Here is a 13,432-nt window from a genome sequence, read left to right as displayed (position 1 = left end):
TTACAAGTAGTCTGCTTATTAGTAACAGAATAAAATTTCATGCTAACAAAAATGTTAACATTTTCAAATATGTTGTTAGAGAACTATGTCAGACTGACCAGGGCATGAAGTAATAAAAAATTAACTGAGTTCAGAGAGATAAGACAAGTCAGGTTGTGTAATTCTGGTAACAGCACATTTAGCTGAGGGAAGAGGACTTAGAAAAAAAGATGAAAATTTATTATAAAATAAATAGTCACTCAAACACCCAACTCTTGGTTTTGTCTCAGGTCGTGATCTCAGGGTAGTGAGATCAGGAGAGTCGGGCCGGGCGCTCAGCGCAGAGTCGGCTCAAGATTCTATGTGTGCCTCTCCCTCTGTCCCTCCCCCCCCTTCTCTCAAATAAATAAATCTTTTAAAAAAATAATGGCAATATCCTAAACTCTTAAGTTCTTTTTTTTTTTTAGGTTTTTAACTCCAGTTAACACAGTGTTATATTAGTTTCAGGTGTACAATAAAGTGATTCAGCAATTCCATACATCACTGGGTGCTCATTACAAGTGCATTACCTTTCTGCATTTCTACTTAGCGTTATAGGAGCCTGTGACTTAATCCCCATCACCTTTTTAACCCATCCCCCACACACCCCCACATCCCCATAAACTCTTAAACTCTTTAAAAGGCTTTCTGATTGAAAGTTACATCTTTGATTAAGAGGGAGAGGCAGTCCAGGATGAACAGGGGACCAATATGATTTCAGGTCATTTTATAGCCCGAGGATAAAGAGATCATGTTCAAGAAGTATGTAGCCTTGGAGATGTAAATAATCAGAGTGCTGGGAAAGATCTGTGACTAGAGCCTGTTGTTAGACACTACATGGGATTTTGAGCACAGGCTCTCATTGTGTAGTCACACACTCTAGAATGCTGGGGCGAAGGGTGAAGTAATTGGAAAAACAGCCTGTGAAACAAAATATCATTCACTAAAGCAGAAAGGTGGCAGCAGCATCACCCCTGCAATAGCCTGACCATAGCCAGGGTCTCTGCACACTCATCTCCAGATGGAGAGTTGTTCCAGCTATTCAAACACAGAGTCACAAAGGATATATTTACGAGTCCACGTGGAGGTGAGTGTCTCCTTTCTTTTCATATTTTTTATTCTACTAAGAACATTTACATTCACATACTTTGAAAATGAAGAGAAACTATATGAGACTGACAAACAAGTGTTGCTCCAAATAGGGCAACCAGATTGACAAAGAGGGCCCAGGACTCTTGGCCCATGAATACTTTGGTCGTTATACAATTTGAGGGCTTATAGTGGGAGGTAGGGGCTGAGATCTCCCTAAAAAGGTTGAAATCTTATAGGGATCCAGTTTTAACTATGAATTTCTCCAGATTATGAGATGATGACAGAGTAGTTACTTTGCCTTGTTCCCTCATCTACTTATAGTGTTGGTTTTTTTTAACCCCCATTTGTTATATCGCCCTTCTCCTGAACTTCCCTGACAGCTAACTACCCCCCACCCCATCCACCCCCTCTACATGCTCTCTTCATAAATTACCTGGCCTTGGGAGATCCTGCTAGCCTTAGGGCCAAGCGTTAACTCTATTTCCCCCTCCATCCTCAGTAGCAGAGCTAAGGCCAAGCTGGAGTATTTTAGTAAAATTCTACTGAAGGTTTGTATATGACAGAACGAAGGCTTCGGCAACCTGATTGTGAAGCTGACAAATTGTTGCACATTCTCTTCAACTTGGGTTCTGTTGTAGTGTCACCCATCTGGCAGAAGCCAGCTTCTCCCTCTTTATTCCTTTTCTCTCTCAAGAAGTGAAACATGGAGGAAGGGGGGGGATGGTGATAAAACATGAGAGAGATCAAAGCCTCCTTGAGTTCCCTTTCTGAATCTGTCACCTCCCAAAAGGAAACAAAATCTCAGAGTTAGGGTACATTCCTTCTCCCAAGTTTTTATACTTTAAATCTATGTATGTAAACATACAATCTATATTATATAGTGTTGCTTTTTTAAAAATCTGCATTGGGGCGCCTGGGTGGCTCAGTCATTTAAGCGTCTGCCTTTGGCTCAGGTCATGATCCCAGGGTCCTGGGATTGAGTGCCGCCCCCCCCAAATCAGGCTCTTTGCAGGAAGCCTGCTTCTCCCGCTTTCATTCCCCTTCTTGAGTTCCTTCTCTTGCTGTCTCTCTCTGTCAAATAAATAAATAAAATCTTCAAAAATAAATAAATAAATAATCTGCGTTAAGTGGTATATACATACCTTTCTGTATTTCTACTTAGCATTATGTTTTCAAGATTTTCTATGTATTAATGCTTCTAGTTCATTGATTTTAATCTGTATATCATTATATGAATATGTCATAATTTATCAGTTTTTCAACTGATGAATATTTAGGGTATTTCCAATTTTTTTGACATTATAAATAAGGCTGCAATGTACCCTTTTGTGTATATCTTTTTGTGTGTATGACCATGTTTGAGAATATCTTTAGCTTACACCTAAAAGTAAAACTGCTATAGGGTAGACACCTCTTAACTCTCTTAACTTTACTAGATATTACAGAATTATTCTCCAGAGTAATTGCCCCAGTTTGCATGCCTGCCAACAGTGTATGAGAGTTCTTACTTCTCTGTGTATCGGTCAACACTTGGTGTTATCTGACTTTAAAAGTTTTGCCATTCTGACGTATGTGAAATGGCATCTCATTAAATTTAATTTGCACTTTCCTGACTACTAATAGAGTTAATGTCTTTCTCCTCAATTTTCTATCACAGTTCCCTATTTCTTTCATAGCACTTACCACATGGTATTATTATGGATTGGTTGATTTGTGTGTTCATTGCCTGCCATCCTGTCTAGAACATGATCTCTGTGAGAACAGGGATCACAACTCTCCTGTTCACTGTTTTATCCCCAGACCTCAATCCAGGGTCTGGTAGTAGGGATTCAATAAATAGTTGTTTAATGAAGGAACCTGCTAGTGGGAGGGGCAGGGGTGTTCCTTGGTAAGTCTGCTAGTACTACAAGAGAAATGCTTGTACAGTAACTGGAATTTATTTCTTTATATTCCTCCCATCCAAACACTATACTTTATTTCATAGCCAGTTCAAAGTATCTGGTTCTTTCCTTCATTTCTTATATCCCCTTTCCAAGCCTTTTGTATAGTCTTGAATAGAAGGTAGCAGAAATAGAGAATCATAGAAATAGCCACTGATGGTTTGATTTCATAGAGATTACATGCTCCAGCCTGGGGCCTATGATTTGAAATATACTGATATTGAATTAGCCTATGATTATTTTGTGCCCCACATCAGAGAAGAAACCAAAGTTCTGATGAGGTTCATTATTAGATAGGAAATTAAATTGGAAGCCCTTTGCCTTTGTTGGGATTCTTACTGAAAGAATTAATCTTATCCTAACTACTATCAGACTCTCTGAGATAGGCAGGACTTCATCAGCAGAGATTGACTAGGCTAGGCATGGTAATTTTTTATTTTTGAGAAACATAGACGTCGAAGAAGACTAGAATAAATCTCAGTGACTTTTCTACAGTTCCCTTTTTTCCTACTCAGTCACTCTTAGTGTTGGTACCAGCAGCTCCGATTGCATCTTGTTCCAACTTTATTTAGTTCCTGAGTTCTGTTCTGACTACATCTTAAACTACTCATTGCCTTGATTAGGGTTCTTTGGGGGTGCAGGGAACAAGCCCACCCAAGCTAACTTAAACCAGACACAGTCCAGGAATGTCTCAGAAATTAAAACCACAGACAGCTAGAACCAAGAATTAGAGCAGTGGAAATATCTACTAAAAGCTCCCAAGTGGAGTGCCTGGGTGGCTCAGTTGGTTAAGCATCCAACTCTTGATCTCAACTCAGGTCTTGATCTCAGGGTTGTGAGTTCAAGCTGCTTCCACACCCAATGTGGAGCGTACTTAAAAATTAAAAATAAAAATAAAATAAATAAAAGCTCCCAAGTTTGCTTCTCTTTTCAAGAGAAAACCAAGCCAAGGATAAAATCTTAGTCCCAATTACAAATTCTCAGGGAAGGATGCATGCTCAGCATGGACCAGATACCTGCCTGTCTCCAAAAAGCCATGACCATAAAGTTACTTCTACAAGCATGGCAGCCAAGAGCCACTCCTGTAATGTGTGGATGACACAAGAGGGCAGCTGTCAGAGGGGAAGAGATGTTAGGCAGAGGCACCCATAGATGTCTACTGAATTTATCAGTTGCTGGACATTTAGTTTAGAGGCTCTGAAACCTAGCAACTCCTTCATATCTTCTGCTTCCTTAACTTTTCTTGCCCCAAGTCTTACCTGGCTCCTTACCCAGCTTACTGTTCTCGTTTTCATAGCCACTTGCAAGTGTATTCTTAACAGATACCTGACTGCTCTCACTTAACAGATGAACTTTGCAGATGAGAAGGTACATTTTTTGCCTCGTTTGTTTATCTGGAAGGAATTAGAAAGTGGGAATATTCTGTATACTATAACATCTCTCTGGTATGGCTTACAGTCCACTGATGTGTCCCGTCCCAGCAAGTGGGAAATAGCAGTAATTAGGTATTATGGAACTTAAGCCACCTGGGAAGTCCATTCTGCCTTTGCTGAGACCATACATTCTCTTGTTACAGGAACATGACATAGAAACAACTCACGGTGTGGTCCATGTCACCATCAGAGGCCTACCAAAGGGAAACAGACCAGTTATTCTGACATACCATGACATTGGCCTCAATCGTATGTATTTGATTTTGATTTTATACTTTCCCTTTTTATTTTAATACATGATCTTTGTGTATTTATTTTTAAAAAGAAGAAATCCCAGTATTCTAACAGCACAGGTTTTTTCCTCTCTGTCTTACCCTGACCCACCTCATTGCTACACGTGTTAATGGCAGGATTAAGGTGTCTGGGAACTGTTCAGGAGAATATGTTTGGGGGATACTGGAATTATATCTCATTACATCTCATGTCTTAACTGCTAAAGGATGAACTGGTTAAGAGAGCAGAACTGAGGGGCACCTGGCTGGCTGATCGGCAGAACATGCAACTCTTGATCTTGGGGTCATGAGTTTGAGCCTCACATTAGAGATTACTTAAAAAATAAAGTTTGTCTCTTTAAAAAAAAAAAGAGTAGAACTGAAATCGGTTGTTTATTTTGTTTAAATCTCTGCTTCTTTGGTGTTTTTCATATTTCATATTTCATTTTTTCACATTTCATACTCATTTTTCATATTTCAAGTTAGAAAATCCAGAGTTAACTTTGTTGTGAGCTCTTCAATGAATTAGTAAAAGTATTCTTGCTATGGCCTGTCATCAGTGATTTTAAGTGGACTTTTCTAGATGGTAGTATAAGATTCTGGCCCTAGTCCCAGGCTAAGAGTCTATACTTGTGTTTTGTCCCATGCTTCTCCAGCTTTCAAAGCTGGCCTACATTTGAGGCTACAGTCTAGTGCTGGAGCTTTTGTAGCCTCTTTTGCATGATAAGTGATTTAAGCAGTTACACTAATAGGGTAGAAATTGAAGCAGCAGCCCCTCTCTACACCCCAGCAATTTTGCCAAAAGACAGTCTTCACATGGTGAATCTAAGCAGCCCAGGTTATTTATTCTCGCCAGGTTCTTGGAATATAGTCAGCATCTCTGTGTCAGATGGAGGAATAAGGTACATGAGAAATGATAGCATTAGGAGTGCAAGATTATTTCGTGCAATACCAGAATTGGTTTCCATTTTGTAGACATTGTGTAGAATCGAAAATTCATTGTTGTTTTCAGGTTATTGAGATGTCTGGTATTCAGCCTTTAGGGCAGCTTAAATCACATTGTTCAGACACCTCATTTTAGTGGAACAGTGATTAAAAGGGAGTTAAAAGCTGGGGAAAGGGAGTGAAAGAGGATGAATTAATTGAGTCAAGGAAAACTGGAGAGAAATGGAGAGGACTTTTATGTACAGTCTGTTGAAAATTGGGGAGAGACAGAGAACCTGTGACTTAGGAGTATTTTTACTCTTACAGATAAATCCTGTTTCAATGCATTCTTTAACTTTGAAGATATGCAAGAGATCACTCAGCACTTTGCTGTCTGTCACGTGGATGCCCCAGGCCAGCAGGAAGGTGCACCCTCTTTCCCAACAGGGTAAGGCCACTAGCAAGATCTTCTGGAAGGCATGCATTCAGAAGAGCAAATGATTGAGCTCCAGTGGGAGAAGTAGCATTGATTTTAGCATAGCCTAGGGGTTATACCTATCAACCAACTATCCTCCCTATTTCTCTCCTTGCTCTGAGAGGACTCTCATGTACATGTACAGTCTGTTGAGGAAAACTGCATGTTTTCCTATATCCAGGAATGGTTCTCCATAGACGGGACTCTGTCTCCCTGCAATTGCAAGGCTTAAGTGTCTGAAACACCCACTTCTCACTGTCTTTTATCTGTCTCCTTCATCATCTTTTTAAAATCTGTCATTTCTGTGTCCCTCCCTGAAACTTCCAACTACCTAGGTCCAAACTCCAATCCCTCTGAGCTTCCTGAGAGCACCTCCCCAACCTTACCTCCCAATCTGGTGACAGGAATTTGAATATTTTGTAACCATTTATTCTGAGAAGCTGCCCTGTTAGCTAGAGATGCATTTTGAGTGGACTTGGAGCTCTTGGCCTCATCCTAAACCTGCTTTGCATGGTGGAGCCACAGTCTCCCTCACTCTTCCCTGGACATTGTAAGCACAAGCTGTGGAATGCTGGTTTTTTTCCCCCTTTCCCTTGGCTCCTCTCCAGAGCTGCCTCTGCCAGTGACTGTTGTGAAATAGACCATTGCAGATGAATAAGAGCTAACACTTACATGGGACTTGAATAACATTCCTCACACTGCTTTAAATGCTTCACATTTATTAAGTCATTTAACCCTCACAGACTTATGGGACAGGTTTACTATTAATTCCTATTTTACAAGTGAGGAAACTGAGGCCCAGAGATGATTAAGTCATTTGGCCAAGATGACATAACAAATAAGTAGCAGAGCTGGAATTTTTAACTTAGGCAGTCTGGCTCCAGAAGCCATGTTATTGACTATGTCCAGGCTGTTCTGTCTCTCAGATGCAAATTGGCCAGTGACCAGCATATAGCCACCAAGATTTAGATTCAGTTCCTTTTTTCTGTTTTGTGCACAAATGGCTCAAGAGCACTCCATTGCTTAAAAAATGTTTCAAGCAGAGGCAGGCTGACTCCCCTGTCAGAGTAAATCCTGCCTCATATATAGGAGATTGTCTTAAGATCTCTTTCCGTCTCGTATGTTGACTAACATAACATAATAAAATAAAAGATCTCTTTCCATCTCTGCTTCTGTAATCTCTGTGGATGCTCCCTTCTTTTCTTGGATTCCTAGTCTGAATCAGTTCCTGGGCTTGCTTGACCATCTTAGGATCCAATGGTTCATATCATACACCAGATTCAAAAGCAATAAGGTAACTGTGTTATTTTATGCTTGAGTAAAGCAGATCAGCACTCATGATGAGTAGTCCAGGATCTGTGACTAGGTGGCTAGGCCCAGTAAGGCTTTGTTTATTCTTGCCTTTAGCTGCCTGAATATAAGCCGCAGACTGAGAGCCACTTCTTCAGTTGACTTACTGCTGGAAGTTTACAGAGCCTCAATCCCATTTAAAGTGATTAGTAGGGATTTGGAAATACCCTGGGAAAGAGCCATATTACCTTTTCTTTTCAAATGGCTTCCTCTAGTCCCAGAAACTGCCCTTTAGAATATGGAGACGCGTGGATTCTTCTCCTAGCATGGAAGTCGTAGAGAGTTGCACAGCTTGTCCCAGTCATTTCCACACATTATCTCCTTTCAGCCTTTGGTAAAAGAGAATGCTTTTATCTAAGAATCCCATACTCTTCTAGCTATTCTTGTGACTGGGAAATGTGGGTGCTTTCTAAGTCAGGAGATATCCTTCTGAATTTCAGGTACCAGTACCCCACAATGGATGAGTTGGCTGAAATGCTGCCTCCTGTTCTTACCCACTTAAGGTAGGTTCATTCTTTTATTGACTTTCTACCATTTGTTTGATCTAGGGACTATGCTGGTGAGCAAACGGAATAGTCACTGTGGAATAGTCACTATCCTCGTGGAGCTTACATCTTGGAGGAATAATTAACAACAAATAAGAAAACAATCACAACTAAAGTGCTATAAGAGAAGTCAGTGAGGGTGATGTTAGAGAAGGGTCAGGTTCACAGAGATAAGGCTAGCTGGGCAGTGCCTCTCTAAGAAGTTGTCATCTAGGCTGAGACCTAGACAGAGAGCTAGGGCAAGATGGTTCCAGACAAAAGGAATAATATTTCCAGAAGTCCTAGACCAAATGAGCAAGTAGGAGGAAGGCACAGAGTGAAATTTGAGAAACAGGCAAGGACCAGATTACATAGTCTCACAGATCAGGTAAGAATTTAAGATTTTATTCAAAAGATATAGATATATAGAAGGGTTTTAAGCAGGGAATTGATATCCAGTTTCGTCTTTTATTTATTTATTTATTTGCTTATTTATTTATTTTAGTTTCAGGTGTAGAATTTAAAAATGGGTTGGATAAGAATGTGCATTAATTTTACTTTTTTTTTTAATTTAGTCTTTTAAAATTATCACTCTGAGTATAAAAGTTGCCTTTCAGTAAAGCCTGTTTACTTTTTTAGTTTATTTTTTATTTTTTTAAAGATCTGTTTATTTATTTTGGGGGGAGCAGAGGGAGAGGGAGAGAGAATCCACAAGCAGACTCCCTGGCAGAGCATGGAGCCAGAAGCAGGACTCGATCCCAAGACCCTGAGATTACTACCTGAGCCTGAACCGAGAGTCAGACACTTAACTGACTGTGCCACCCAGGCGCCCTAAACTTTACATTCTTAAAAAGGATCACTCTAGCTATGGAGAGAATGGGTTGGAGAGGAGTATAAGAGAAAAAGCAGGGAGACCTTTAAACTATTACAGCGGTCAGGCAAGAGGTAATGCTAGCCTGGGAACTGGATGCCTTCAGGAGAATGCAATGAAGTAGATGGAGATAGGAAGGAAATATTTTGGAGGTAGACTCTATAGGACTTGCTGTTGGGTTGGACATGGAGGTGTTAGGAGAGGGAACTGTTAGAATGACTCCCAGGTTTTAGTCCTATTTCATTTAATCCTTAAAATCAACTTCAAAGTAGGGGCCCCTGTGTGGCTCAGTCAGTTAAACATCTGCCTTTGGCTCAGGTCATGATCTCAGGGTCCTGGGGTCGAGCCCCAAGTTGGGCTGCCTGCTCAGCGGGGAGCCTGTTTCTCCCTCTCCTCCCCACACATGCTCTCTGTCGCTATCTCTGACTCTCTCCCTCAAATAAATAAAATAAAAATCTTAAAAAAAAAATCAACTTAGAAGTAAGGAGTTGTATCCTTTTGTAGATCGGGAACTGAGGTTCAAAATTAGAGAAACTTGACCAAGTTCCAGAATCCAGTAAGCATCAGAGCCAGATTTGGGAACCCAGTTGTATTTTTTCCATAATGCTATGTCACCTCCAAATGAGTTAACCTTACCTGTTTTGTTTATATCCCCTTTCATAGTCTGAAAAGCATCATTGGGATTGGAGTTGGAGCTGGAGCTTACATCCTCAGCAGATTTGCAGTAAGTACATAGAAGATTAGTCTCAATACCCTTGAGGCACTGCCTAGGTCACAGCTCTACTTCTCTGTTAGTTACAGGGTACCACTATGTGTCTTATTTTAAGTTTTTCTAGAAGTTCTGTGAACAGCAGATAGAGGTTTATATGTAAAGCCCAGTTTTGTATTTATAGTACCTGAAAAATCACAAATGAGGGCAGTACATCAATAAAAGGTAATTCTTAGAGAGGACTTATGGAATTTTGTGCAGCCATTAAAATTTTGTAGGAAGAGCTTATAATGATATGTGATTCACGTATACTATAATGTTAAACAAAAAAGTTAGAATACAGATCCACATAGTTTGTCATAGGCATAGGAAAGGACTGGAAGGAAATATACCAAAATATTAGCAGGGATTGATGTTGTGTGGTTAGTTAATATGAGGTTTTATTTCCTAATTTTTATAATTTCTATTTATCAGATTTTCTATAGTGAGTATAGTTAATCAGAGGGAAGGAAAGTAAACTAGAGAGTTTTGAGTGTACATAGAAATGTTTGTATTGATTTCTATTTAGAAATTAAGAAATTTTTTCAGATGCCTCCTGAGTGATAGACAGTTTTCTGGGGTGGGGTGGTATCACCCATTCAGTGGTTTCTGAAAAAAAATATTAAGAAGCTCCTTTTGGGGACAAGGGCATAGGAGTGTGAAATTCACTAGTCTAAGCCTCAGCAGCCCCTTATGCCACGTACTTACAAGGGTACTTTCCCAGCAGGAAAGACCCACCATGAGCTAAACTGCAGAGAAGCCAGGTTCCTTCCTCTGCTGCAGAAATAAATACCGTCTCCTCCCAGATCCTTGCAAGGCAAGATCATTTGATAGCACTTTAAGGAACTGGTTTTCCAGTTGCTAAGTCAGTCTTAAAGAGCAATTTTTCCAAATATTCTTCCTAGCACCTCTCTGAAGTGTTACTTTCAAATCTGAGGTATTAATCTGAGTGATTAACCATGCTCCAGTTTTTTTAAAAGAATGCTGGGAGTGGAACTTTAAAACGTTGTCTTTGTCTCCTATTTCAGCTCAATCATCCAGAGCTCGTGGAAGGCCTTGTGCTCATTAATGTTGACCCTTGTGCTAAAGGCTGGATTGACTGGGCAGCTTCCAAAGTAAGCACCAAATGTTATTCATTGGCTCATCTTGGTCCCTTCTCAAAATGTCCTACTTTTATTTTTATTTTTGCATTGAAGTATATCCAGTTAAAGGCAAAAACTTCTAAGTATACAGCTTGATGAATGTAATTACGTATGTAATTGCCACTCAGTCAATATATAGAATATTTCCACCTCCGAGGATTCCCTTGGGCCTTTTCTTTAATTAATACTTCCTCTCCTTCCCAGATAGAACTGTTACTCTGATGTCTGTCACCATAGATAGGTTTTCTGTATTCTTAAACTTCATATAATTAGAACGATAGAATATATATTCTTTTGTATCTGGCTTCTTTCATCCATTGTTGTCAGTGATCCACCTTCATGTTAGGTGTAGTGGTAGTTCTTTTTATTTTTTTATTGTTATTTATTTATTTGGGGGGGCAGAGGGAGAAGGGGAGAGAGAATCTTAGACTCCACGCGCAGGACAGAGCCCAATGTGGGGCTCGATCTCACAACCCTAAGATCATGACTTGAGCCAAAATTAAGAGTCGGACGCTCAACTGACTAAGCCACCCGGGTGCTCCTCAGCATGTTTTTAATTCTATGGTGTGAATAGACAAAATGAGTTGTTTTGTTATTTGCTTGTTATGAATAAAGTTCCTGTGCACATTCTTTTACACGTCTCTCAGTAGACCTACACATTTGTTTCTCTTCGCTCTGTACCTAGAAGTGGAATTGCTGGGTCATAGGGCAGTTGTATGTTTCACTTTGGTAGCTACAGACAATGTTCCAAAGTGTTGGGCCAGCTTACACACCAGCGATGTGTGGAAGTCCCAGCTGTTCCACATCCTCACCAACATTTGATAGTCATTTTAATTTTTGTAAAACAGGAGCAGTTTTATTTGTAATAATTTGTTTATTTCTATATGGTACCCATCACCAAAATAGCTTTAGTTATTAAAAAACAATTTTTGGGGGTGCCCGGGTGGCTTAGTCGGTTGAGCGTCCAACTCTTGATCTCATCTTAGGTCTTGGTCTCGCATTGCCCATCTCAGTAGCTCAGCATGGAGCCTACTTTAAAAAAAAAAAAAGGTAAAAGGAAAAAACCCCTAATTTTTAATTATACCATCTTTTTTATTTTAAACGATACTTATCGGTAAATAATGCTTGGTTTTAATTTGTATTTCCGTAAGGGCCCATGATGTCTGAGCACCTTTTTTGAAACTTACTGGCCATTTCAGTATCCAGGTCCTTTGCCTTTTTTTCCTTAATTGGATTGCCAGTCTTCTTCTTACTGATCTGTAAACCTTCTTTACATATTTTGCATATAAATCCTTCGGTGAGTACATGTAAATATCTTCTGGCAATCTGTGGTTTGCATTTTCACCTTTTTTTTTTAAGATTTTATATATTCATTTGACAGAGAAAGTACAAGCAGGGGGAGCAGCAAGCAGTGGGAGAGGGAGAAGCAGGCTCCCCGCTGAGCAGGGAGCCTGATGGGGGGCGCCATCCCAGGACCCTGGGATCATGACCTGAGCTGAAGGCAGACGCTTAATCAACGGAGCCACCCAGGCACCCCACATTTTCACTCTTTTAATCAATGAAATGAATGAATGAATCACTCTCTTCACTGTACCCCAAATAACTTGTTTGTGCTACTGCACCAAAAGATGGGTAGAATTGAAGATGTTTGCTATCTGAAAAATGAAGATACTTGCTATCTACATAGAATTTACTATTTAGATAGAATGTTATCTACAGTCTGTTCAAGGAGATAGGAAACTACAGGAGTATATTCTAACTGATGGAGGATCGTAGAGCCCAACGGTCAAGAAAGAATTCTTGAGATGTTTACTGTACAAAAAGGTGTATTTATTATAGCAAGGGGACAGGACCCATGGGCAGAAAGATACACTGGGACTTTGAGGAGCTATTGATGATATACTTTTAAGTTTGGGGACTGAGGAGGGTAGAGATAACCTAAGTCTCTAAAAGGAGTTGTTAAAAAAGAGTATAGGATCCTGGAGGTCTGGCTATTGTCAAGATAAGGTGGTTTTTAGGCTCTAGCAAAACATTAAGGCAGCCATGAGTTCCTTGAGGAATGTCACACATATCCCACCTCTGGAGAGTGTTAGCTTGTGCTTTGCCCTCAGTTTACCTTTTGCTCCCTCATCGTAATGACTTTACAAATATAAACAATCCCAGCAACAACCAGAGTGAAAAGAGGGAATAAGGGTAAAAGCATAGTATTATATAACTTTTGCATTGAACTGACCTGTGCTAAATAAGTCATTCACTGTTTTTAGATTGGAAAAGGAATTACTTTTGAAACCTTTTTCTGTGTTAACATACTAATGTTATTTGTATGTTATTTTAATCTGAAACTGTGAGGTTGAGATTAAAGCAGTGATGTTATAAAGTTTTTCAGAGAATAACCCAAGCTTTCATTACCTGCTAAAAGATGCCTAATGTAGTAATCTCATTTTTAAACAAATACCTACTTCTAAGTATTTTTAAGTTGCCATAAGTGTTTATTCTAATACACCACTGGATATAGTCTCCAAAATACCACTACCCAGCTTGTCATATGTATCAAGAATCTTTAGTGATATTCAGCCATGAGATTCAGTAATTCAATATTTAGGAACTTACCTGAAGGATAAATAGTGATACTTACAAAGACTT

At 39.7% G+C, this 13,432-nt stretch overlaps 1 protein-coding gene across 1 annotated transcript in view; it reads left to right on the top strand.

Annotated features, from left to right (window-relative positions):
* NDRG3 (NDRG family member 3) overlaps positions 1-13,432 on the top strand; it is a 73,335-nt gene that overhangs the window by 35,290 nt on the left and 24,613 nt on the right. The window contains exons 4-8 of the mRNA XM_028118749.1: positions 4,627-4,732; positions 6,007-6,127; positions 7,945-8,007; positions 9,563-9,623; positions 10,676-10,762. Of these exons, the coding sequence (XP_027974550.1) occupies positions 4,627-4,732; positions 6,007-6,127; positions 7,945-8,007; positions 9,563-9,623; positions 10,676-10,762 (438 nt within the window). The remainder of the gene's footprint in view (positions 1-4,626; positions 4,733-6,006; positions 6,128-7,944; positions 8,008-9,562; positions 9,624-10,675; positions 10,763-13,432) is intronic.

Source organism: Eumetopias jubatus, unplaced genomic scaffold (genome assembly GCF_037043125.1).
Source record: "Eumetopias jubatus isolate StellerSeaLion01/CBP00866 unplaced genomic scaffold, mEumJub1_p1.0 scaffold_9, whole genome shotgun sequence".
Lineage (NCBI taxonomy): Eukaryota > Metazoa > Chordata > Mammalia > Carnivora > Otariidae > Eumetopias > Eumetopias jubatus.
The sequence above is the reverse complement of the archived record's forward strand: the minus strand, read 5'-3'. Positions and strand labels throughout refer to the sequence as shown.